The sequence below is a fragment of the Rosa rugosa genome, chromosome 2 (assembly GCF_958449725.1).
Source record: "Rosa rugosa chromosome 2, drRosRugo1.1, whole genome shotgun sequence".
Lineage (NCBI taxonomy): Eukaryota > Viridiplantae > Streptophyta > Magnoliopsida > Rosales > Rosaceae > Rosa > Rosa rugosa.
Window position 1 is genome coordinate 42,759,728 of NC_084821.1, and position 25,470 is coordinate 42,785,197.

At 39.2% G+C, this 25,470-nt stretch overlaps 3 protein-coding genes across 3 annotated transcripts; 2 read left to right on the forward strand and 1 right to left on the reverse strand.

Annotated features, from left to right (window-relative positions):
• The first annotated feature begins 9,259 nt into the window (after positions 1-9,259).
• Positions 9,260-10,282, forward strand: LOC133732172 (small ubiquitin-related modifier 1). Its single transcript, XM_062159657.1, has 3 exons — positions 9,260-9,429; positions 9,778-9,927; positions 10,013-10,282. Exons 1-3 carry the CDS (start codon positions 9,349-9,351, stop codon positions 10,076-10,078), a joined length of 297 nt encoding a protein of 98 aa, XP_062015641.1. The 5' UTR covers positions 9,260-9,348; the 3' UTR covers positions 10,079-10,282.
• Positions 10,283-19,316: 9,034 nt separating this feature from the next.
• On the forward strand, positions 19,317-22,054 carry LOC133733447 (endoglucanase 11-like). The gene is made up of 5 exons (XM_062161066.1): positions 19,317-19,532; positions 19,634-19,846; positions 20,183-20,383; positions 20,536-20,790; positions 21,290-22,054. Exons 1-5 carry the CDS (start codon positions 19,317-19,319, stop codon positions 21,947-21,949), a joined length of 1,545 nt encoding a protein of 514 aa, XP_062017050.1. The 3' UTR covers positions 21,950-22,054.
• Positions 22,055-23,574: 1,520 nt separating this feature from the next.
• LOC133732103 (uncharacterized) lies at positions 23,575-24,535 on the reverse strand. The gene is made up of 2 exons (XM_062159572.1): positions 24,277-24,535; positions 23,575-24,156 (listed from the first exon to the last, which is right to left on the reverse strand). Exons 1-2 carry the CDS (start codon positions 24,379-24,381, stop codon positions 23,896-23,898), a joined length of 366 nt encoding a protein of 121 aa, XP_062015556.1. The 5' UTR covers positions 24,382-24,535; the 3' UTR covers positions 23,575-23,895.
• Between the last annotated feature and the right edge of the window lie 935 nt (positions 24,536-25,470).

Genomic DNA, 25,470 nt, shown 5'->3' on the forward strand with positions numbered 1-25,470 from the left:
GAGGAGGCGAGTCAGCAGCCACCTGGGTCTCGCCGATTGATGGCCGGACGACGGCCAATCGAAGGGGAAAGGGAAGAGGGCCGACGCGGGGAGAGAGAGGGAAGAGAGAGAAAATCTCGGGGGGGGGGGGGGGGGGGGTAGGTTTCCGAAAATAGAAACCTACCACAGTAATTTTCCATATATATAGAAAGTTACCATGAACAGTACCCCCGTGAACAGTAAATTAAATCTTTCGCTCATAACTTTTGCATACAAACTCCGATTTTTACGCACCACATATGCACGCGCTCGGTTTAACGTCCTCTACGACTTCCATGAAGAACATTTTCCCAAATTTTGACCCGAACAAAAAGTCAACTTTTAGGGCCACTAAAGTTGCTGAAAAAGAGTAAAAGTAAAACAAATTACCGTTTACTGTCCAAATGACTAGTAAACCGGTGAATTTGGGTTTGGGACGTTACAACGATGGCTGGGCCATCAGGTTTAGTTCAAGGACATGGAATGGCCCAATTCCTATTGCCAAATGACACCTTGATTAAAGTCGCAGAAGCTCTCTACGCTCCTAAGGCAAATCGAACCTTATTGAGCTTTAAAGACATAAGAGCCAACGGATTCCATGCGGAAACTCATACTGAGAACGGAAAAGAGTTCCTTTGCATTACCTCTAATGATTGCGGACGGAAGCGCATCTTAGAGAAGCTTATGTGTCAGTCTAGTGGACTTTATGTCACTACAATTCGACCAATTGAATCCAATAATGTCATAAGAGAAGATCTCTTGGATTCTGACACATACTGGCTTTGGCATGATCAACTAGGACATCCTGGTCATGATATGATGCTCCGTATACTAAAGACTTCACACGGACATCCATTCTTCAGAGTGAGAAGAAACAAGAATAGAAAATTGATTCCCGGACTTAGTAAGATAGCAGCCACTGCAGCATCTGGCGCTGCAGCTATCTTGGGATGCCATAGGGCCGCCCAAGTTCCTTGTGACAACACCATAAATGGCGCTATCCATGGTCATGACGCCATGGATGATTCTCCCTATGGTCAAGACACCAGGGATGCCACTTTCCATGGTTCCAACGCCATGATGGGTGATGTAGTCACACATTTTACTTCTAATAGCGCTACAGACGCTCAGGCCCAACCAAAATCCTCATTGGTTGCTTCTAAGGCCCCTCGCTCATTTTGCAAAGCTTGTTCATTCGGGAAATTAGGACCGAGACTGTCCTACGCAAAGGATCCCAAAATACTCATTCTGTTCTTACAGAGAATCCAAGGGGATATCTGTGGACCAATTCAACCATCATGCGGACCTTTTAAATATTTTATGGTCTTGGTTGATGCGTCGACACGCTGGTCACATGTCGCACTGTTGTCCACTCGAAATGTTGTTTATGCTAAACTCCTCGCCCAGATTATCCGTCTACGGGCTCACTACCCTGACCATCCTACTAAGTCAATTCGACTTGATAATGCTGGGGAATTTACATTGAAAACTTTCGATGACTATTGCATGTCACTGGGGATTGATGTAGAGCATCCAGTCCCCCATGTTCATACCCAAAATGGTCTCGCGGAAGCCGCTATCAAACGACTACAGATGATAGCACGGACATTGGTTATGCGCACCAATCTCCCTGTTTCTTCTTGGAGATATGCAATATTGCATGCAGCGACGCTAATTCGTCTACGACCCACTGCAACCCAATCTTACTCTGCGTTACAGCTAGTGACTGGGTATGAGCCTGATATCTCGCACTTATGCATATTTGGGTGTAGGCCTCATAAAAAAGCCCGCGGATCAAGTGGGCCGATGGAGGCCCGCCGACCCGGAGGGCCAAAAGCCCGGCCCGTCAAAAAACCCGCAAAAGCCCACCTTGGTGGGCCGAGGGCCTGCCCGCAAAAAGCCCGCTAGGCCCGGCCCGTAAACTATTATGATTTATAATGAAGCCCGGCCCAACACTATTTAAAAATGTAATTAGGCCCGGCCCGTTGACGAGGCCTATTTGGGTGTGCCATTTATGTGCGTATTACGCCGCCACAGCGTACTAAGATGGGTCCACAACTACGAATGGGCATCTATGTTGGCTATGAATCTCCAACTACCGTCCGCTATCTTGAACCCTTGACAGGCGATCTCTTTACCGCTAGATTTGCGGATTGTCACTTTGATGAGACAGTCTTCCCATCGCTAGGGGAAGATAAGAACACAGATGTTCAACAGGAACGACAAGAATTGTCATGGTCTGTCCCCACTATGTCTCATCTCGATCCCCGTACCGCACAGTCTGAACTTGAAGTACGAAGAATAATCGAGCTCCAGAACATAGCAGATACTCTGCCTGATGCGTTTTCTGATGTTGCCAAAGTGACGAGATCACACATACCTGCTGCAAACGTGCCTGCAAGGATTGATGTCCCGAATAATGGACATAACGCCACTCCTGTGACACTAGGAGATGGCGCCATTGCCCAAAATGGCAATGATGTGGCGTCTATGGCCGCAGGTCCTGCAAGGAAGCTCGGTAGACCAATTGGTTCGAAGGATACTCGCCCTAGAAAGAGAGCGAATGAGGCACAAACAAATCCTTTGATCATCAATACTCAAAATCCGTCCCATGAGAATGTTCCGGATTATGGTTATGTCCAAGAGGCATCATTGAGGGACGCCTCAATGTCAGAACCTATCCCTGAGAACGTAGAGATCTCTGTAAATTACACTAGTGTACATGGGACGTGGGAAAGAAAATCCATCATCATTGATGATGTATTTGCGTATTCAGTGGTGTGTGAGATTATTGAGACTGATGACATCGAACCACGCTCCGTTGATGAATGCCAACGTAGAGCTGACTGGCCAAAATGGAAAGATGCGATCCAGGCAGAACTTGATTCTCTAGTGAAAAGAAAGGTATTTGGCAAAGTTGTACCAATACCGCCCAACACCAAACCAGTTGGTCACAAATGGGTATTTGTTAGAAAGCGTAATGAGAGAAGCGAGATTGTAAGGTACAAAGCTCGCCTTGTGGCGCAAAGCTTTTCACAACGCCCTGGAATCGACTACGAGGAGACATATTCTCCCGTAATGGACATCATAACATTCCGCTACCTTGTCAGTTTGGTAGTTTCTGAAAAACTGAACATGCAGCTTATGGATGTGGTTACTGCGTATCTATATGGGGATCTAGATACAGAAATATACATGAAGGTTCCTGATGGACTTCAGTTATCCAAATCAAGTGGCTCTAAACCATGGAGCGCGTTTGCGATTAGATTGAAATGCTCACTATATGGATTGAAACAATCTGGACGGATGTGGTATAACCGTCTAAGTGACTACTTGATTGGGAAGGGATATGTCAACAATGAACTATGCCCATGTGTGTTCATAAAAAGGACAAGTTCCAGATTTGCAATAGTAGCGGTTTATGTCGACGACATAAATATAATTGGCACCCTTAAAGAGTTAAGGGAAACCGCTGAACACTTGAAATCCGAGTTTGAGATGAAAGATCTTGGGAAAACACGGTTTTGCCTCGGTTTGGAACTTGAGATGGTATCCTGATTCATCAATCAGCTTATACCTAAAAGATGCTTAAGCGTTTTAACATTGATAAGATTAAGCCTTCGAGCACCCCAATGGTCGTCCGTAGTCTTGATCCGAAGAAGGATCCATTTCGTCCAAAAGATGACGATGAAGTGTTAGAGGCAGAAGTGCCCTACCTAAGTGCAATAGGCGCATTATTGTACTTAGCACAATGCACAAGACCGGACATCTCATTCGCTGTGAACTTGCTAGCTAGATATAGCTCTGCGCCAACACGACGTCATTGGACTGGTGTCAAAGATATCTTTCGATACCTAAGTGGTACGATTGATATGGGCTTGTTCTATCCCTACAGAGAGACAATGGATTCGGACCCATCAAGTGTCAGGGACGCCACACATGGTGGACTGCGTTCCCTCTCCCCATCCCGAAACGATATAAGTGTTTTGGAAGGTTTTGTTGATGCTGGGTACCTCTCTGACCCACATAAATGTTGCTCCCAAACTGGTTATGTATTCACCATGGGAAAAACCGCGATATCTTGGAGGTCTACAAAGCAGACCTTAGTCGCTACCTCTTCGAATCATGCAGAGATTATTGCTCTTCACGAAGCAGTTCGTGAATGTATATGGCTTCGATCCATAGTTACGCATGTTCGAAGCAATTGTGGTCTGAAGTCTACCACAGATGAGCCAACGAGCATTTATGAGGATAATGCTGCTTGCATTGAACAAATGAAGCAATGCTACATCAAAGGCGACAACACCAAGCACATATCGCCCAAATTCTTCTACAATCAGCAACAATAGAAGCTCTTCAAGATCAAAGTAAACCCGGTTCGATCTGAGGACAATGTGGCAGACTTGTTTACTAAGTCATTGCCCAAATCCACGTTCGAGAGACATGTGGCAAGAATTGGCTTGTGGAAATTATCTAAACTCTCATGATCGTAGTCATCAGGGGAAGGCGCAGACATCAGGGGGAGATGTTTACATGTTCGTCTCGAAGCGTGAAAGGTGTGTTGTGCTCATTTTCCTTTTCGACCGAGGTTATTTTTGTCCCACTGGGTTTTTGTTACTCATCAAGGTTTTTAGCGAGGCAACGAGAGAAGCACCGCGTTTGGGCAACACAAGGGGGAGTGTTCAAGTAAATCTCTATTTTGTGTTTGGCCCAAACTCTAGGTTACTTGACCTAGTGGTAATAGGGTTTAGAAGGATCTAGATATTCCTATTCAATGTATGATTACCTTTCCTTGTATGATTCAGATTCTATGCATTGTAATCCTCTATATAAAAAGGCCTCTATTATCAATGAGAACACACAGCAATTTTCTCTCAATTTCTGATTCCCTAAAACAAATGTTAAATTTTCGGATTTCGAACCTTTAAGTTTATGCAAATATTTTAGTCATATTGAAAAAGTTATCAAGCCGTGCTTGGTGCCCAAACATCTCATGTTCGTGCTCCGTCCGGTGACACGCCTTTCGGGCTTGTGTGTCCGACAATCTCAGCGGCAAGGTCTATCAGCGTAGAAGGGATCAAGATTGGGTTGGTGTCCTGAAGGGTTGGATTTTCCCAGATTGATTTCGACCTTGTCTGTCTGCCTGTGCAAGAGAACGCAGAGGGAGGTGTGAGATGGCTGGAAGTTGGAGATTGAGCAGGGGTAGCATGGATTGGTTCGCCTGGGAGGTCGACGGCTACGGCAGTTGACATTGGATGCGCATGCATCTATGATTAGTACTAAGGATTCCGATCAGTCGGCGGTCTCTTTGTTAGATCGTTCTAAACTGAGATCTGGGCTAGTCCTTTGGACCGATAGGTTAGTGCAATCGTGGTGGTCTGTCGCCGGCGAGATGGCAGTGATGTGGTGAAAGTGGTGACGCAAACCAGACAGCTGTGCTGGGCTTGGATTGTCTTGAGCTTGTGGTATTGGTATCTATTTGGGTGGGCCTTGTCCTGGGCCATGTCGTTGGGCTTTTATTCCAAAACAGATTTGATTAGTAGTTTTACAATTAATTGCTGTTTTTTAATTAATTGCTTTTATTTAGTTAGTTGTGGCTTTAGGTCGTTAATAATTCTCTACCGACTCTTGGTAGTGTTAAGTGGGCTTCGTCCCGATCAGTGCATCTTGTGTGCCTTGGTGGCCCTAGTTAGGCGGCGAGTTCTTGCTTCATCAAATGGTTGCAACCTTCTAGTGGCAGAATTAAACCGAGTGTCGCCAGATTTATTTTCTTGTGGCAACATAGTGGAAAATCTGATCTTATTAATATATTATGGCTTCGAGTAAGCATTTACTTTCTAGTATGTCACCACATTTATAAAGCGAATAGAGTAGCCAGTAGAGCACTATTCGCTAATTGGTGCAGATTAGAATACATAATATTAGCAGAGACTCCTAATATTATTTCGGGACATTCTTTTGATACTTATTGTAATTTGGGGTTTAGACACCATGTCATCCCCCATGTATTCTGAACTTTCATTAATGGTTAAGGCTTGAGGGCAGCCATTTTGGCCCTTCCTAAAAAAAAAAAAAAAAGTTATCAATCGAAATCAATTTTTCCAAAACAGAAGCCTTCAACTTTCTAATTGAGCGAATAAAGAAGAGAACAAAAGGTTGGCGTGAGAAAACATTAAGTATTGCCGGAAAAGAAATTCTTATAAAGACCGTCGCTTAATCCATTCCAACTTATGTCATGAGCTGCTTTGAGGTGCCTATCTATCTTTGCAAAATGCATAGCCTAATGACGAAATTTTGGTGGGGGATCTATGGAAGAAGACAAGAATACACTGGATGCTTGGGATAAATTATGCTTACCAAAAATGAAGGAGGATTCGCATTTAGGAATATGCATCATTTTAATTTGGCTCTTTTGGCTAAGGATGGGTGGAGAATTATTCAGAATCCGGAATCTCTAATTGCTAAACTCTACAAAGCAAGGTACTTCCCGGAAACTGATTTTTTGCATGCCTCTATTGAAGGGGATGTATCTTTCTCATGGCGTAGCATTTTAAAGGGGATCGAATGAGGTTCTTTGTAAGGGTTTGCGTTACAAGATGGGGGATGGAGTTTCTATTAATGTTTGACCAGATCCTTGACTTCCACTCCCTTTTAATTTAAAACCTTTCTCACAGCCTCCAGAAGGGTTGGAAAACTTGATGTTATTGATTTGATAGATCATGAGCAGAAGGAATGAGACTTGCAGTTGGTGCTTGAACTGTTCACAGAGAGAGAGATTGAGATCATTGCTGGTATTCCTCTTACTACCCAGGTGATGAGGGATAAATGGGTTTGGCATTATGAAAAGAAAGGGTTATACTCAGTCAAGAGTGGTTATCACACTTATAGAAGCAACATGCATACAATTGAACGTGCATCAGCTTTTACAAGTATAAGCAGTAATGGTGACAAGAGGTGGAATAAAATATGGAATACTCATATGCCCCTTAAGGTACGTTCTTTTATTTGGAGGTTTTTTAAGGGTATCATTCCAACTCATTGGGCGTTGTCTAAAAGGTGTTCAATTTCGGAGGTGCAATGTCCTTTCTGTAATTTTGCCATTGAAGATGATCTACACCTTTTTAAAAACTGTAAAGCAACTAAGGAGTTTTGGTTTTATGGACCTTTGAATATATGGTCTAGAGAATCCGGAGCTTCTAATATTGTGGATTGGGTATTGCACGTCATGGATAGCATAAGCAAGCAGCATGTCGAGTTGTTTTTCACGCTGCTTTAGGCTTTATGGACATAGAGGAACAATGTTGTTATGGAAAGACAATGAGTTTAATCCTATCAACACGGCTTGTTAGGCGTCCAGATTTCTTGAGGATTATTGGAGGGTTCACAAGCCAAAAGAAAAGAAGATGAAACATTGGTGACCCGTTAGAGACATCCCCAAAGTGATGGGCTAAAACTTAATGTGGACGGAGCTTCTCACATGGATACAGGATAAGGAGGAATTAGCTGCAACTGCACGTCCCTTTTCCTTTGTTCGTTTTGCTTTACATATGGAACTTGAAGCTATGAGAGCATGTATTCTTCTCGTTATTACCAAAGTGTGACCAACGTTGATATTGAGACTGATTGTGCTTCGGTAGTTAATGCAATTAATGGAGATACAGAGGACTACTCTGATGTTGGCTGTATTGTAAAGGATTGTAAGGCTTATTTGAGGGCTATTCAATTAATTACTTTGCAGTACATTTATCGTGAAGCAAATGGTGTTGCTCATAAATTGACATACCTTGATAGTTTATCTTTTCTAGATGAGTATTTAGTTAGAGCAGACACTTCTTATTATTCAGGATGTACTCTATGAAGATTCTTGTACTGATACTCGAGGTGAAGGTTGTATGTCCCCCTCGTCTTACGATCATCCTTCTATTATTAATAATATTCGGGCATGAGACTGAGCCTTCCAGTTAGTGGGGGTTCCAAACCCCTCTAAAAAAAAAAAAATTTAAGGTATTCGTATTGTGATTTACTATTATGAATATGAACGGTTCATGTTGCACAAATTTGATTTGTCCATTGATTTTATCTAGTTCTTTATCGTAACGATGATCTTTTTTTGAAAGATTATCTTAACAATTATCAATTTGGCTGAAAATTTGCATAAGTGATCTACTCATAGATACTTAAAAACCAAACAGTCGATATGCCGATATGTGAACAAAAGTGGGTCCCACAAGCAATTCCTTAAAATGGCCAAACACAGATCTCTCTCATTCGCACACATGGCTTGTGAGGGATCCCCCTTTTTTTTTTTCTTTTTTATTCATTGTGACACCCATTTTTCGTTCCCATATCGGCAAATTTTCAGCCAAGTTGATAATCGTTAAGGTACCGAATTAGATCAAATCAATGTACAAACATAATATGTCCAACCGTTAGTGTTCATAATGGTAAATCACGATTATGAATACCTTAACAAAATTCAATTTGATTGAAAATTTGTATAAATGATTTTTCTCATAGAAACCTAAAAATCCAACAATCAATTTTCCAATATGTGATCTAAAAATGAGTCTCAAAATGAATAAAGGACCTCTTAGTAGAATGACCCTCTCTCTCTCCCCTTAATAGCATAAGTGTTATTCTTAAGAGTTGATTCAAAGAAGTTCATTTGCCGAAACGAAATGATTTTGAGTGGAGTTTTCATTGGCATCACCGCATTTTTTTTGTTTTTTTATTTCCTCCCTACTGTTTTTGTGTTCATGAATTGATTTTTCTCATAGAAACCTAAAAATCCAACAATCAATTTTCCAATATGTGATCTAAAAATGAGTCTCAAAATGAATAAAGGACCTCTTAGTAGAATGACCCTCTCTCTCTCCCCTTAATATCATAAGTGTTATTCTTAAGAGTTGATTCAAAGAAGTTCGATCATTTGCCGAAACGAAATGATTTTGAGTGGAGTTTCCATTGGCATTTTTTTTGTTTTTTATTTCCTCCCTACTGTTGTTGTGTTCGTGATTCTTCAGGATAATAGTTACGGCGGCAAAAATCAAGGTGAATTGAGAAAATAGTACAGATGGGAATAGCTACACCTAACAATACCAGATTACTTAAAAAAATTATAAAAATGGGTCAAGCCCAACTGATTATGTGGAACTAAATTTCATGGGCCGACCAACGTGCAAACGCAATTCACGGATGCCGGTCCATATCCTTCTCTTGAAAGTAGAAAAGGGGGGTTGAAGAGAGAGAAAGCAAACCGTCGACTTCAATCTTGAGAGTGTTGGAGGTCTCAAATCTCAGTCCGATCGCCGCCGCAGAAAGAGAGAGAAAATGTCGGGTGTCACAAACCAGGAGGAGGACAAGAAGCCCGCCGACCAGGGCGCTCACATCAACCTCAAAGTCAAGAGCCAGGTCTCTCTCTCTCTCTCAGGTTTAGGTTTTGCTCCTCCAAAATTTTGTAATTTTGGATTTTTTTTTTAATTATCAATTTCAGTATATATTAGTTCGTGTTGTGATTTTCTTGTTTTCAAACAGTTTTTACTTTCTGATGCTGTGTGTTCTTGGTTTTTTAGAAATTGTTTTTCCCATTTGAACTGATTTTATCTTTCTTAACATTTGGGAGAATATAGTCATGACTGCAAGAGGGTTTGAGGGTTTACGTTTGTATATCACAAGTTTGTTGATGAAGGATGTTGTAATGAACTTTGTATGTGAATCTATCTCTGGTTGACCCTGCTAATTTGGTTGTGTATTTTGTAGGATGGGAATGAGGTGTTCTTCCGGATTAAGCGAAACACCCAATTGAAGAAGCTTATGAATGCTTACTGTGATCGGCAGTCGGTGGATTTCAACGCCATTGCATTCTTGTTCGATGGCCGTCGTCTCAGGGCCGAGCAGACTCCAGATGAGGTCTCTTTAGGCATCTAACTATTTGTGTTTGTGCAGATTTTGCTGTTTCGTTTTTGAATTTTGACCTGGTGTTGTTTTGTTGCAGTTGGAGATGGAAGATGGGGATGAAATCGATGCGATGCTGCACCAAACTGGAGGCGCCCTTGTCTAGTCAAATGATGTACTAAGGTTACTTAGTAGTAGTTAAGTACATATAGACTTTGTCTATCTGGAATCCATGTCTAAAAGGATAATCTACTATGTTGCTATTATCTAAACTTATTGCTAGTCGTTGATTGTCAAGACCTGACAATTGTATGTGTATGAAATATGCTTGATGTGGTTTGGAAGTAAGAGAACTGTTTTTTTGCGGTGACGTCTTTTTTTGCAGCTTATTTTTTTTTATCTTTACATTATGTCTGGCTGTTGTGATTTGCTGTTGAAAATGAGGTCAGAGTTTGATCGTCCTAATAGATGCATAGCTAAGATGGCTGGGCAACAAATACTTGGCTGTTAGTTGTTGTTTCCTTTGAGTATTTAGGAAATAACCTGGCATTATCTAGTCTCATGATTCCAGCCCTCCCTCTTTTTTCTATGATTGGTATTTAAGACGTAACCTGCTATAGTCTAGTCTCCTGTTTAGACAAAAAAACAAAGTCTCATGTTTTCCCTTGTCTTCCCTGTGTTTTTCTCTCTGGCGTGTAGCTTACATCTTTCACATGCATCTATGTGTTGCTTGCACCCCTCTAGCTGTCGCCAGGATCGGTTAAATTTGACTCTTTTATTTCTTCTGTGAAGTTGGTGAAAAAACTGTTTCACCTTTCAATCTTGGTGATTGTTGGGAAATCTGTTGCATCCTTTACTCTTATTCTGATATTTGGGCTAACACCTACTGCTATTACGTTGAAATCTTGTTATTCTGTGGTTTTAATTGATGGTTTTTCCGTCTTTGCTTTCTGGAGTGGACTTGTTTTGTGTTCACTTGATGATTGAAACAATCACATTTTCAACACTGCTTTAATCTTTCTTGTATCTACTACTTTTGTTCGGAAGCTGTCTGCTCTCATTATACTCACATCAGTAATTTTATTCCTGCATCAGATGCAAATCTGTTGCTCCGATTATTTGAAAATGTCTTTTGTATTTCAGTAAAATATGAATAGAAGCCCTTTTAATGACCAATACCAATATGCACTGCATGTCTGCATGAGTTACTGCAGAAATAGTCCAGTATGACTCATAAGCGATTAAGGTAGATCACACCTTTAAAACACCCCAACTGCAAGTTATTCTATATTGGAGATGTTGGCCTGTTGTAGACCAGGGGACTTAAGGTGAAGCATATAAGGTCTTTTGCACAACAGATGGTACTGCCACCATTTATATAACCCCTTGACCTTTCCCAAAGTTAGTAATTTCTAAAGTGAATTGGACTAGATTCACACCATTTTTCGAATACTTGATGGAGTTAAAAAGGATGTTTGCCGTGCTAATTGTTTCGAGTCACCATAATCACCCTAGCTTGAAGTTGGAATTGCAAATTTAGGGTGACAATTGACAATTTAAAGGAGTATTCTAGTTTATTAGCACAGTGTTAGGTCCAGACTCTAGTTAAACTATGTATTTAATATAAGTGTTACATCTTATTTAAAAATGTATACTATCGAACTTTGTTATTTGTCTAATCAGTATTTCATAATTGAATTTTTAAAAGTAATTTTTTATTGAAAGTTACCGAATTACATAAACCCTAAACCCTAAGTCAGTGTTCGATTTCCCTCCGTTTTTAAAAGTTCTAAAACATAATTTTTGAAGAAAGAAATCGAAACTGAACCTCAATATTTCCTGAATATTATCCTTGTCTATACAAAAGCTTTCAATACATTTCGCTTGTCTTTTGCTTGATGAGATTAAAGACCAATCAAGGAGAACCATAAAAAGGAGGTAATGCTAATCGTCGTCCTCACAAATGTTTCCTCCCACCTGTTCTTTTGCGGTTTCTGGAATTTTGCTACTTCTTCTTTGCTTCTATCTCATCAGAGGAGATGCGACTCCCAATTATGCCGATGCAATTAAGGTCCAAGCCATAGTTCGTCCTTTGTTGGAAACTTACGGAGGAGAACCAAGACTCATTTAGTTTAGTCTTCCATGGTTGCTTTGCGCAACAATGAATCTTCAATGGGATATATGGGTCACCCATGGCTCTGGATTTGCGTTGTTTGGGATGCGTTTTATTCTTCCTTGGTTAGTGGTTTGCTCAATGACCGATTTTAGGGGATTGCGACGGTTGCGGTGGTTGCCATTGGATGAGAAGGTGCCGTGGGTCTTGGTGATGGCGAGTTGGCGACAACAACTAAACTAGGGGTTTTTAGTGGGTTAGGGCAATTTGGATTTGGTACATTGAATTGGGTTAGGCTTCGGGTCTTTTTGTGACTGATCCTTAGAATCAAGTAATCTAATGGTTAGAGTTCTTAGTTTTATTTTACCTATTTAATGGACTCTAACCATTAGATTACTTGATTCTTAGTTTTTTCAATTGTACAATAATTAAGTTCTATGAGATTGCTATACAGAGAATTATGTTAATAAGGTATTAGTAATTTTGATAGGGAGAATAAACGAGCTAAACTTGTTTGCAATAAGTTGTCAGTTTTAATTGTTATGGAGCAAAGACTTAATCCAAGACATAAATTGATATATGTACCGTGCAGACGATGATAAATTATATGCTTCTAAAAAAAAATTTGCTTCCACTTGACTAGTAAGGTTTGGTATCATCATTTGTGAAGGCAGAAACAATATCAATATTTGTATACCTAAATATATTTTGGCTTAGAAATTCTCACGGCCTTTTGTGAAAGCTGTGAGTGAGTGAACATGAAGGTGGCTTCTCAAAGTAATTAAATAAGTCTTTCACTCTTTTGTTCATGATCTAGCTCATTTAGGAATTTCTCCAAAAAAAAGCTCGTTTAGGACAAAACATGCGGCCGCACCAAGCTTCATGTTATGCAAATTTGTCATCTTGGTAAATTGTTGTCATTAGATGATTTTTTTTTTTTTTTCCTCGATAGATTGTCATTAGATGACTTGGTTCTCACTTTCTCCTCTTAGTTTTGACAACGATATATCGATTGGAATATCTTGGGTAGGCTTTGATCAGTGACAGAAACAGTAACAATAGACACATTTTTTTTATCTTCACAAGAACGGCTCACTGAAGTTAAGCTTTAAGCCTTTAATTTCTGCGTTGGCTTCTTGTTGTCAAGTCTTCAATCTTTTTTTGATCCGCCAAGCTTTCTGCCTTTCCCCCTTTGTTTATTTTGTTAACAATAAGAAACGTTTCTGTAGAGAAAGCTTCCTTTTATAGCCGACACATGAGCTAATGAAAGTTGATATCTCATTTGGAATTCAAAAATCAAATTAATTGATTGGATCCCTATTTCAAGCAGGATATGAACAAGATGGTTGCTGTCCTCTTCCTCAAGGTTACTCCATCTTTTTATTTGATCTCTTTTGTAATTTTTATTTTTATTTTTTATTTTTTTAGAGTAAAGCAAGGATTCCATTTTGCCAAAGAAACTCATTAGCAACAATCATGCCATTTAGAAGCTTTTACAATGCTCCCAACTTCCTGCCTGGGATACTTATCCCTTTTTTTTTTTTTTTGAATCAGAGGGTTTCCTTCGCCGCGTTCCTTAGCCTTCACTTTTTGCCATCAACAATGGGGGAGAAGGTCTTCACAAGGTTGGCTGCCTCCCTGGTTATCTCGAAAAAGGGGAGGACATCGTTTGGTACGGTGGTTGGCTGTAATAACCCGGAAATTCTTTATTAATTTCTTGAAATTTCCTAGAATTAATAAAGTGTTCGTTAGTAGGATTTCGTGGTTCGAGTGTGGAGCAAAAGTGTTTCGGACGAATAATTACTCAAAATATTTTATTTTCGAGGAGTCAAAGGGTTGACTTTTTACTCGTTGAGTTTTTCCAAAAACTTTCTTCATGAAAGTCGTAGAACTCGTCGATACGAGTTCGTGGACATGAGGAACTCGAAAATCGGAGTTCGTATGAAGAAGTTATGGCCATCGAAAAAAGTTTCCAATTTTGGATGAATAGAAAAATTTGAAAAAAATATCAGAAAACCCTAACTTTCCAAAAACGGAAACCCAATCCAATTTTTCTCTCCCTGCCGCCCACCTACCCGTTTTCTTCTTTCCGTCCACCAATCTGGCTGCCACCGGTCCCATTCGAGCCGCTTCTTCATCCTCTTCAAGTTTGTGGTGGTGGTACACGATGAATCGCCGCCTGGTCTACGCAACAACAACGGTGGCGCGTTTTCCGTCCACAGTGATATCTCTGTCCTCCAGCCACCTCTGGCGGAGTCACTGGTAATTTCTTGAAGCCCAGGAGACGTTGAGCATTCTCTCCAAATGGCTTGAACCGATTTGCAGCGAGGACGAAGAATCGATCAAAAATCTAATTTTGGGTTTTTTCGATTTCTTGAAGTTTCGAGATAAATTCTGGCCAAATAGCTTAGATTCTGACTTTGTGCTAGTTGTGAAAGTTGTTGTACATGTTGAGATGAACATTTTGGCACAGGTTTCATGACCCAATTTGGGGGTTGCCGGCAGCGCGTGCGGCGTGTCCGACCTTTTTTGGGTGTCTGTTTCCATGGTTGTCATCTACTCGTCGATACGAGCCTGTTGATATATTATGGGGCCATGTTGTGATCATTTGAAGCATGCTAGGTTTTCTGTAATTTCGATTATCTCGGTTTTCGATCCGTGAGGATCCGACTGTTGGATCGACTTGTCTTTTGACATATTGATTTTAGAAGTGTTCTAGAGACTTTGGGAGCTCTCGGAGGAAGTTTTGTCTCGATTGACAAAATCTTCGGGTTTTGGTTCATGTGCTCGGTTTGAACTAGGGCTGCCACTTGGTATGGTAATTACCAAACCGACCGAATACCAACCGATGTTTTAGGTTTGGTAAACCGACTTTTTGGTAATCGAGACCGATAAACCGAAATAAAAAATTAACGAAAAAGTTGGTTTGGTTTTGGTAAATACCGAATCTACCGATTATCTAAATATTAGATTTATATCCTACAGTTTTCAATACACATACATGTATATTAAGAAATAAACATAAAAACTTTTATAATAGTATGAACATTACTACATATACTACATTAATAGTACATGTATTTTAAGTAACCTAGTCAAAGATGGTTAAATAACCTAGTTTTATTGAAAATTGCTAAAACTTGATGTCATATATACAAAATAAAGCTATAATTAGTAGATGAATACAACGTTTATGACTATAAAATTCAAAAACCTAGTTTTGTTCATTCTAATTTATATTATAAAGAATTATTTATTCTAAAGTTGGTAATACCGAAAACCGAAATACCGAATTTGGTAGATATAATTAAAAACTGAAAATTTTGGTTGGTAATTGGTAGCTCAGTTTTGAAACCGAAAGCTTTGGTTTTGAAGTTGGTAATACCTATAACCGATTCGAACCGACCGAGTGACAGCCATACCTTAATCACTTTCGTTTTAATCGTGTACTAAGTTGAGACCTTATTTTACTTGGGCGCTTGACTGAGAGAGTTCTGTACTTTATCTCGGCTGTGGGAGAAGACACAACTAGATTTAGAAGTGAGTAATCTCACAAGGTTCGTTCATAAATTTATGTTTATGAACTGAGTTCACTTATCATTTTGGATTATTCGCTAAATTGTGCAATTATTTTCTAGAAATAAATATTTGTTTTAAATTATATGAACTTGATCCTCTACGGTTCATAGGTAAGTTAAAATGAGATTTTAATTATAAAAAATGATTTTCTCGAGTTTTGCGATTGTAGACTATAGTTGGTATTAGTGACATTCCTGAGTGAATGACTATATATATATACGTGAAATATATATGTATTGGTGGATTGGTTGTGATGCAAGCAATAATTGTGAGTGAGTTCATATTATTGTTTTGGGGGATAACGTTTCGGAAAACAATATGTTGTGGGGAATGATATTTTCTATTGTTTTGAAAAGTGTTTGAAGATTTAGGAGTCACAGGTTATGATTTCTCCTTTTTGGAGAATTGAGTAACATGTTGGGTCTAGTACGACTCGTTTAAATGTTTTGATGTAAGGGTCAGGTTGGCCTGAGGATCCGGGGTTGCAGGTTGTAACCTCAGTGCAGGAATATCGGGATATCAAGCCTTTGGTCGGGTGATTGGGTACAATTCAATTAGAACTCTAGTCTGTCTGCCAATGACTTGTCATGGGGCATAACTTTGTGTTATGGCACTTGTGGGTATATGTTTTTAAAGGAGAGTTTTCGGGTGTGTACTTTCTTTTATTGTTCAATTAGAGCTCTAGCCTGTCTGTCAATGACTTGTCATGGGGCATAACTTTGTGTTATGGCACTTGTGGGTATATGTTTTTAAAGGAGAGTTTTCGGGTATGTACTTTCTTTTATTGTCCAGGTTGGACCGGAGTTTCATATTGAATTGTTGGGTTAACAATTTATATGATTTTACACTGAGTTGACTTTTATTGTCCAGGTTGGACCAGATTTTCATGTTGATTTGTTAGGTTAACATTTTATATGATTTTGTCATGGTGTGACTTGTATTGATTCTTTAAGAAAATAATATTGGGTTTTTAAGGAATCTTGGTGTGAGTTATTTTCTTCGAGTACGTTGAAAGGTTTTCCTCGTTATTCGTGTGAGTTGTGTGGTTTTGTACTTGAGTTTACTCATACAAGCTTTCAAAATCTTACTGGGTTTGTTGTGTGGTAACCCGGTGCACTATTCTGTGGTGTAGAGGTTAATCCTACAGGTCAGGGTAATCGTGGGTGAAGTTGAGTTCTAGTAGTAGCTGTACGGGTAGGAAGATATTTTTGTGGCTTTACTGTTGTTAAGACTTCCGCTGTGTAGTGAGCTCTGAGGAGCATTTACTTATTATTTTGTTATGCAACTTATTTCGTAAACTTATGTGATATATGACTCTAGTGATTGAGTCCGTATTGACATGTGTGAACTCAGTTTATTTTGTTGCTTAGTTTAAAACTTTAAATGGAAAAAAATTCCTAAGCATTTAGGCGATTTGTTGAGTTATTGCGTTTCAGATTCGAATTTCTTTTATTTAAAATTCGGGGCGTGACAGTGGCTCTACCATATCGATCCATTTCTATGTTGTGGGTCGATTGCTACAGGGTTGAAAGAAAGTGGATCCATGAGCTTTCATGGGGACGATGTTTGAGGTTTGGGGCTTACAGAACCAGCTGTTGATTAGGGCTTAGGCGGATTATTTTATTCTCACATAAGGGAGGCGAAGCAGTCAAAAATTTTGGTTGGGTTGTGATTTTTCAGGAAAGCTATGCTGGCGCTGGAGGAGTACAATGGTTTGACTGAGGTTGAATGTGTTTCGATCATGAGAATTCCGGTGTGGGTTGAGATCCTGGGCTTATTGCTGGCGTTGTTCATGGCGGGGCTGATGTGATGATTGGTTCTACTCTTGGATCGTTACTAGGTTTGGATTAGTTGGCAATCCGAAGTGGGACGGTGTCGCTTGTACGGATCCGGCATTGTATTTCAAAACTGGTCAAGCAAGCTTACTCTCGACTTCTATTTGAGTTTGTCTTAAGTGAGGAGGAGACGGTGAAATTCAAATATGAGAATATGTTTGGCTACTACAAGGTTTGCGGGCTGTTGGAGCATCCACCGACTAGCTGTGTAGGGCCGCCAGAGGTGGAGATAAGAGGTAGAAACCCTAACCCTAATTCTGGTTTTAGGGTTTCCGGTGGTTCTGTGATGGCTGTAGATGGCGCAGGGCCTAGTTCTTGAGGGCAGAGGGCTGTGCATTTGACAACGTTTGCAGCTAAGGCTTATGCTATGAATTTGTTCACAACGGTACCTATGCCGCGCAGCTTCACTGTCCCAGGTGTATCTGCGCAAGTGTTAGCCAAGTAGCTGGATAGGTTCAAGCCTAAGCCAATGGAGGTGGTTTCTCCTCCACCACATATGGAAGTAGGTAGTCTGGAGATGGCTTGGATTACAGGGATTAAGAGGACTGCGTCAATGGAATTAGTGCCTTATTGTAAGAGGACCAAGTGTGTTGATGCTGCTGTGACCGTTCCAGTGGAGCTGGATTTTGAACCGGTTTTGTCTCTCTCGGTAGAGAATGATGGTGAAAGTTTCTCCGACTAAGAAAGCTAGGGTTGGTCGACCTTTGAGCAGTAAGTAAAAGGGACTAAAAAAAAAAGTAGATGGAAGGGCATAAATCTCCTTCTAAAGATTTTTTTTTCATTTATTTTTATAATTCAAAGAAATAAATATAAAATGACCATATTACCTCTCAGATTTGGATGGAAAATGTTGAATTTGACAGATGATGCAAATCAGTAGTTTTCACCAAGTTCAGGGGGGTTAATTTTCGCAATTACAAGTTGGGGGTGTGAATTGACAATTATGGTCATGTTTAGTGTGTATTTTGGCAATTATGCCTATTACATATCTATATTATTATTAAGAGAAAAGAGTTTGCTCTTCAAAACTGAAATTTTTTACCAATTTAACCCCTTATATATTGAAAAACTATGAAATATAATTAATCAATAGGGATAATAAAGTAAATTAAAAAATAGAAAACAAAAGAATAAAAATAAAAGAAATAATAGAAAACGTGGTATAGTTGTATCAAAATGTTCCCTATTATCTTTAACTTCTCTCCACACGCATAGTGGGTGGGCTCAGCTAGTATATATTTATCATGTATAATTCAAATACAATAACTAGTTTATTGTGAGTCAAACGCACGACCTCTCACTTATAAAGTGGAGACTTATGTCATTCAACTAAATAGTACATATTATATATATATATATATATATATATATATATATATATATATATATATCTTTTGAAATTTCTTTTTGTATTTATAACTTTTTTTATTAATTCAAAACTTTTTTTGACCATTTAAAGTTAATGTCAAACACATTCAAAGTAAAATAAAACAATTACTATCAAGTTACGAGAAATTATGAGGTTGTTCCCAACCACAAGTACTTATAAGGAATATAATTTCAAAATCTAATATCCCCACCAACTTCTTTGTAAACCAGCATGTATATATAGATTCAATTCCATATCAGGAGCTATAATTATGCCAGATAAATTTTCTTATTTCCGGTCAAAATATATATTTTGTTGAGAGAAATTTCCGGTCAAAATATTAATTACAGCAGGATTTCCAAATCTTGTCCAACGACGACTCTTGTTGAAGTCAGACCAATCAAATCGAGTCACACACTTTGACCTCACGTGTTCCCGACCTCACCGAATCATCACGAATTATAAATAGGCATGGTGCGAGGGATGTGAGAAAAGAGAGACTAATACTATGGACGAGGACAAGAAGCAAGGTATTGTCCTCCACAAATGGTGTGTTCTACTCTCCATATTTGCTCTCTTTCCATTGTCTCAGTCCTTCGACTACAGCGAAGCTCTCTCCAAGAGTCTCCTCTACTTTGAATCTCAGCGCTCCGGTCGCTTACCTTACAACCAGAGGGCAATTTGGCGTGGTCATTCCGGCCTCAACGATGGCCTAGAACAAGGAGTCAGTCCCTTATTTCATTTCCAACATTACCCCATATGCACCAAAGTGATTCGTCAATCATATGAATGGTTAGTTATTTGTTTGATTTGATGTAATTTCAGGTGGACTTGGTGGGAGGTTACTATGATGCTGGTGATAATGTGAAATTTGGTTTTCCAATGGCGTTTACTATAACGATGCTTTCTTGGGGTGTCATTGAATACGGCAAAGAAATAACGGATTCCGGCGAGTACAGCCATGCCCTTGAATCCATTAAATGGGGGACAGACTATTTCATAAAAGCTCATACTCATCCAAATGTTTTGTGGGCGGAGGTAATACATTGCCGGAAAGCTTCTCTTGTCGGACTGACATTTTGGTGGCTTTTGTTTAAATATGTGGTACATTATCACAGTTATGTTTTGCTGTGGTATGACATGTTTGATTGGTCTGGCAGCCAGATAAGATTTATGTTCTCTGACCAAGGTGTATGATATGTTAAGTGAATTCTGTCTGTAATGTGGTACAGGTACACAGTAGTCTAGTAACGGTTGAGTTCTATTAGCTGAGTAATTCCTTTGAGTTATATGATTTTAATCACTGGTGCATGTCTGATTTAGTAAAATTCATAGTGTTTGGGATGTGTCTCACTCGCGGTTTCTTTAGTTTAGGTGGGTGATGGATTCACGGATCACTACTGTTGGCAAAGACCAGAAGACATGACAACGTCTCGTCAAGCCTACAAAGTCGATGAAAAAAACCCCGGATCAGATGTTGCCGGGGAGACAGCCGCGGCAATGGCAGCAGCTGCCATTGTGTTTAGGAAAACAAACCCACATTACTCAGGCCTCCTTTTAGACCATGCAAAACAGGTAACTTACTCAATGAGAAGTTGTCATGTATAGAAATATATAAGGTTGGTATACTGGTTACCAAAGTATAATGGTTCGGGTCAATATATACTTAACTAGACATAAATTTGCTTATATGATAATTAAATTTGGAATCGGTTTGTTGTTGGCAGTTGTTTGAGTTTGGTGACAAATATAGAGGGAAGTATGATGAGAGCATTAAGGTAGTTAAAGGCCACTATACATCTTGGAGTGGATACATGGATGAGTTGCTGTGGGCAGCTATGTGGTTGTACAAGGCTACAAACAATGAAGATTATTTGAACTATGCTTTGAACAATGCTCAAGCTTTTGGAGGCACCACTTGGTCCATCACAGAGTTTAGCTGGGATGTTAAGTATGCTGGTGTTCAAATCATTGCTTCAATGGTAAATAAACTCAACCTTGACCACTAGCATATTATGTCATCAATAAAGCCTAAAATGATTTGATTCTCATTGTGTATCACATCACTAACAAAGACGAGAGTGCAGTCACTCATAATAGTAATAAAGTGTAATTTAATTCAAGAATACGTATCATATTGTCATTGACAATTTTATATTGGACTGAATACAATCTATCCCACACGACTAATTCTTATTTATATATGTCCTTCAACAATCACTTTTAATTGCTTAGCATTTTATCTTAATACATGTAGGTTCGAAATATGTTTTATAAAATGCCTCAAATAGGTTTAGGTAAATAGCTGCTTCTGTTTTGTTTCCTGACGGGATAAAAAATTATTGTATCTAGCTGCCATTGGGTTGGTACTCTCTAATCTTTTGTTAAAATTGTATTAGTTTTACTTAATACCTTAACCTTCATGTGCGTGTATTCGTTTTACTTAATACCTTAACCTTCATTTACGTTTTCTTTTTCCAGTTGCTCAAGGAAGCAAAGCACAAGCAGCACGAGCACATACTGAAACAGTACCTATCAAAAGCAGAGTACTACATGTGTGCTTGCCTTGGCAAGAACAACAAGACCAACGTGCAACGCACCCCAGGAGGCCTACTGTACATCCGCCAATGGAACAACATGCAATACGTTTCAAATGCTGCATTTCTCCTCACAGTTTACTCTGATCATCTCCAGGCCACTCATCAGAATCTAAACTGCGACAAAGGGCAGGTTGGCCCCGAAGAAATGTTAGCTTTTTCCAAGTCACAGGTTGATTACATTTTGGGGTCTAATCCAATGGCCATGAGCTACTTGGTCGGGTACGGTCCAAACTACCCTCTGAGGCTGCACCACAGAGGAGCATCCATTGATTCGTATAAGAGGAACAAGGGATTTATTGGGTGCACGCAGGGGTATGATAACTGGTATGGGAGGAAGGATCCGAACCCAAATGTGGTTGTCGGAGCCTTAGTCGGTGGCCCGGACAGGGATGATGGATTCCGGGATGAGAGGTGGAATTACATGCAGACGGAGGCATGTACTTACAATACTGCAACATTGGTTGGGGTTTTTGCCAAGTTGCATAGATTAGAAGGTGATGGTGATCCGTCTCTTCATCAATCTCTATTAGCTTCTAGCTAGTATAGGACATGCAAATATACAGAACTAACCCAATGTAAAGTCATTCATATACATTGCAAAGAAACATCTACAAAGGGGGGTGATGAATAAAGGAAGTTCAATTATATGACATAATTATATGTAACTTCTTCTGTGAAAGGTACAGCCCTCCATATGATCAGCTCATTGGCTTCATTCTCAAAAACAAAGCCGAAAAGTGTCATTGAAAAAAAACAAAACGACAAAAAAAAAAAACAAAAAACAAAAAACAAAGAGGCCTCAAATTTGCAAAGGAGTAACATTTACCAAACGGTTGACTACTTTCTTGACAGTTGTCAAGTTTCAAGACGGTCATAGAATCGAAATAAATCAAATTAGTTAAGTAAAAGATAACGAAAACTATCAATTAAGCTGGATTGTTCATTAAGAGAAATGAGATTTGAGTATTTTGAAGCTGATCGAAGAGGGTTTAGTTGGAGATCACTGTCTCCCAATTCCAATCCCATGCTTTACATTTTTTGAGGTATATGGATTCAAGGACCACAGATGCATGTCCATTAGACATAGAGTTGGCCTTATATTGTGCAAATTACTGAAATTAGTAGTGAATCACGTGGGTGATGTTGAAGGGCATGTTGATCATGGTTAGATGATAAGGACTGAAAAAAGAAGCATGGCCCGTAAATCAACATTGCATTGATATTGATTCAGCTTAATCACTTATTTGATGTTAGATGTATTTTTATTTTTTATTATTTTTTATTATTTTTATTTTTATTTTTATTTATATAAAAATACAACTCATATATAACAACTAGTATATTGTGAGTCCAACTTACGACCTCCTACTTATAAATGAGAGACTTATGTCATTAGACCAAATTATATTGGGCTTAATGTTAAATTTTAACTCAAAAGACATTGATGTATTTAGCAGTATACCACCTATTTATAAGTTTTATTTTATTTTTTTTGATGTTGGATGTTCTAATCCTCAATCTTCTCTCTCACTTCTAACTACTAAAATTACGTATGCAACCAATTCCTCAATCTGCCCTCTCACTTCTAACTACTATATTGACATATGCAACCAATTCCCATATAAAAAATGGTCAATTCGTAACCAGAGCTACAACATGTTTTTGAGACCATACAATGACCATTCGTAACCGTACAATATGGTCAGAAGGGCCAACAGCATTTTATCGAAGGCCTAGTCATTCATATTTTTGTGTCCGGTAATTCTTACCCAGAAGCTGATTAGAAAGGATACCTACTCTGGTACCATATCGGACGATAACAAACAGGTCTGAGAATTACTACATTGATATCCATGTCACTGATCGACCACCCATTTCTACATATCTTCTCTTTTATTGTGAGGTCTTCCGCCATCCTCACACAATTAATATTTTCTTTTGTTGTGAGGTCTTTCAATCCACAGTTCCACACACAATCGAAGTTGAAGGGACCCTCGGCCACGGTTAGGCGATGATGAGTCTCGTTAGTGGCCGGGCACCCTTATCATGAGCTTCCAGGCTGGAACAAGGATACTCAAAATCGAAATTATTCTGTTCAAAGTTCGAACAAATGGGAACGAACACACTTAAGTTGTATGAGAAGTGTAGTGCATGTTGACCTTCATATAACCAGAATACTACAGAAGGACGTTTATTTCTAATTGACGGCCTTGATCGTCTTCAACACATATTACACGAGGGTTTTCCTTATTCCTCAGATAATTAAAGCAAGTTTAATTGAAAAGATCACCCATTTCTCTGTTGTGTAACACGGATCCGTGTAACACATATACATTACATATATAGTTTCAGTGACATCCAAATCGGACAATAAGTAAATCTCTCTTTGACGGAAATTACATAATTATAAGATTCTGAGAAGAATATGTGTCTCGACTTCCGTAGTATAATCAGTCTAGCTGATTACATGGGCAAGTAATTATTGTCTTAATCATGATCTGACCTCCTACGGTAGTCAGGCCCCGGTTCATGCTGCTTGTACCTTTCCTTGACGGACTCAATTTTGGCGTCGCCTACAGTAGCCTCCTCAATGCCATCATAAGTCTTCTCAAAGGTCTGACTGGCCACGCCTTGCTCGGCTTGCTTCAGCTTCTCCTCTGCAACTCTCTTGAACTCTTCTGCTGTCGATGGCGCTCTAGTCATCTCCTGCTCCCCCTGGCCATGGCTGCCACTATAACATCTCCCAAACTTCACACCAAAAATAGCACAAATATATTGGTTAATTATTACATGGTTTATAATGAAATAAGAGATTGGGCAAGGTTATCAGTTCCGCCAGTAGTCGCAGCAGAAGGAGAAGTGACTGACCTGGTTAGGAGGACTACATGATGATGACGATGACGGTGGTGATGTTAAGGACCTGAAAAGCAAGGATCTTGAGGATGATGATAGGGGAAGAAGATGGCTTCTCATGACTACGTTGAATTTGAAGACTCAGACTATTCTACTGCAGTTTGATCTGATCTTATCTGATCAGATTGCCGAAATACAGAAATTTAAAGGACTTTGGTAGCAGCCAAGGTAGGACTGGCAGTAATGGCTGACTAAATAGCTACTACCAACAGACAAAGTGATAGAGCTGAAATGATGCCGTACACGTGTCTGATCTCGCGGGTGGGTACTACACGGACGTGGACCTCTCTGCATTTGCCATTTCATCCTGGACATGCAAGACTATGCGTTTCAACTTTTCTCTTTGGGGACTGTCCCAAGTTAATCCTTTCGGTTTTGGGAAGGTGATCCAGATAGCATTAGCTCACTAGTTCTTACTGGACTGGGAGTACGGGACGAAAAACGTGACAAATTTGTCACTACAAATGACTCGACGGACTGAAAGGAGCAAAGGAATGGTTGCACATGAGAGTGCAATGAGAAGATTATTCGTTATTTGGGTAATGGAGGGTCATATACAAACACTAATTAATAAAGGGTGGCCAAAAGGAATGGTGTTTGTTAGTCATTCTCCACTCTTAATTTCTTATTATATTTTCTTTGTCTAACTTGAATTGGCTTGATTCTTTAAGAAAATTTGTCAAATATATTATTTTCGTACCGTTATCGAAAAGAACAAAGTATATGTAGCCAACAACTTTAATGTATAAAAACAATTTAATAATTTATGTGGCGGAGTTGTCTTAACTCATAACCGACCTTGGATCACATTAATTGCTTTTACCTCGCTTTCCAACTTTTGATTATTATAACTAGCAACATAACCTTTCAAAAAAAAAAAAAAAAAAAAACTAGCAACATTGCACCTTGGGTCGGCCTTGAGTTTGTCGAGGCCTGAGATGTAAAAGTAAAAAATTGATTTTTACAGAAGATTTTATTAGTTAATTACTAAAAATTCAAGACCCTCATATTCATAAATGATGGAAGAATATGGGAAGAAAGAGTTAAAAATTTAATAATTAAATATTCACCAATTTTTTTTTTTTTTTATACAAAAGTTCTATATGTAAGTTTCAAAAGTTGGAGGCCCATACATTTGGAGGCCTTAGG

Coding starts and splice junctions, on each gene's coding strand:
- LOC133732172 (XM_062159657.1), top strand. CDS start 9,349: ATGTCGGGTGTCACAAACCAGGAGGAGGACAAGAAGCCCGCCGACCAG. Junction 9,430..9,777: donor ACCTCAAAGTCAAGAGCCAG/GTCTCTCTCTCT, acceptor TGTATTTTGTAG/GATGGGAATGAGGTGTTCTT. Junction 9,928..10,012: donor CCGAGCAGACTCCAGATGAG/GTCTCTTTAGGC, acceptor GTTTTGTTGCAG/TTGGAGATGGAAGATGGGGA.
- LOC133733447 (XM_062161066.1), top strand. CDS start 19,317: ATGGACGAGGACAAGAAGCAAGGTATTGTCCTCCACAAATGGTGTGTT. Junction 20,384..20,535: donor TTTTAGACCATGCAAAACAG/GTAACTTACTCA, acceptor TGTTGTTGGCAG/TTGTTTGAGTTTGGTGACAA. Junction 20,791..21,289: donor TTCAAATCATTGCTTCAATG/GTAAATAAACTC, acceptor TTCTTTTTCCAG/TTGCTCAAGGAAGCAAAGCA.
- LOC133732103 (XM_062159572.1), bottom strand. CDS start 24,381: ATGAGAAGCCATCTTCTTCCCCTATCATCATCCTCAAGATCCTTGCTT. Junction 24,157..24,276: donor CATGTAGTCCTCCTAACCAG/GTCAGTCACTTC, acceptor TTTGGTGTGAAG/TTTGGGAGATGTTATAGTGG.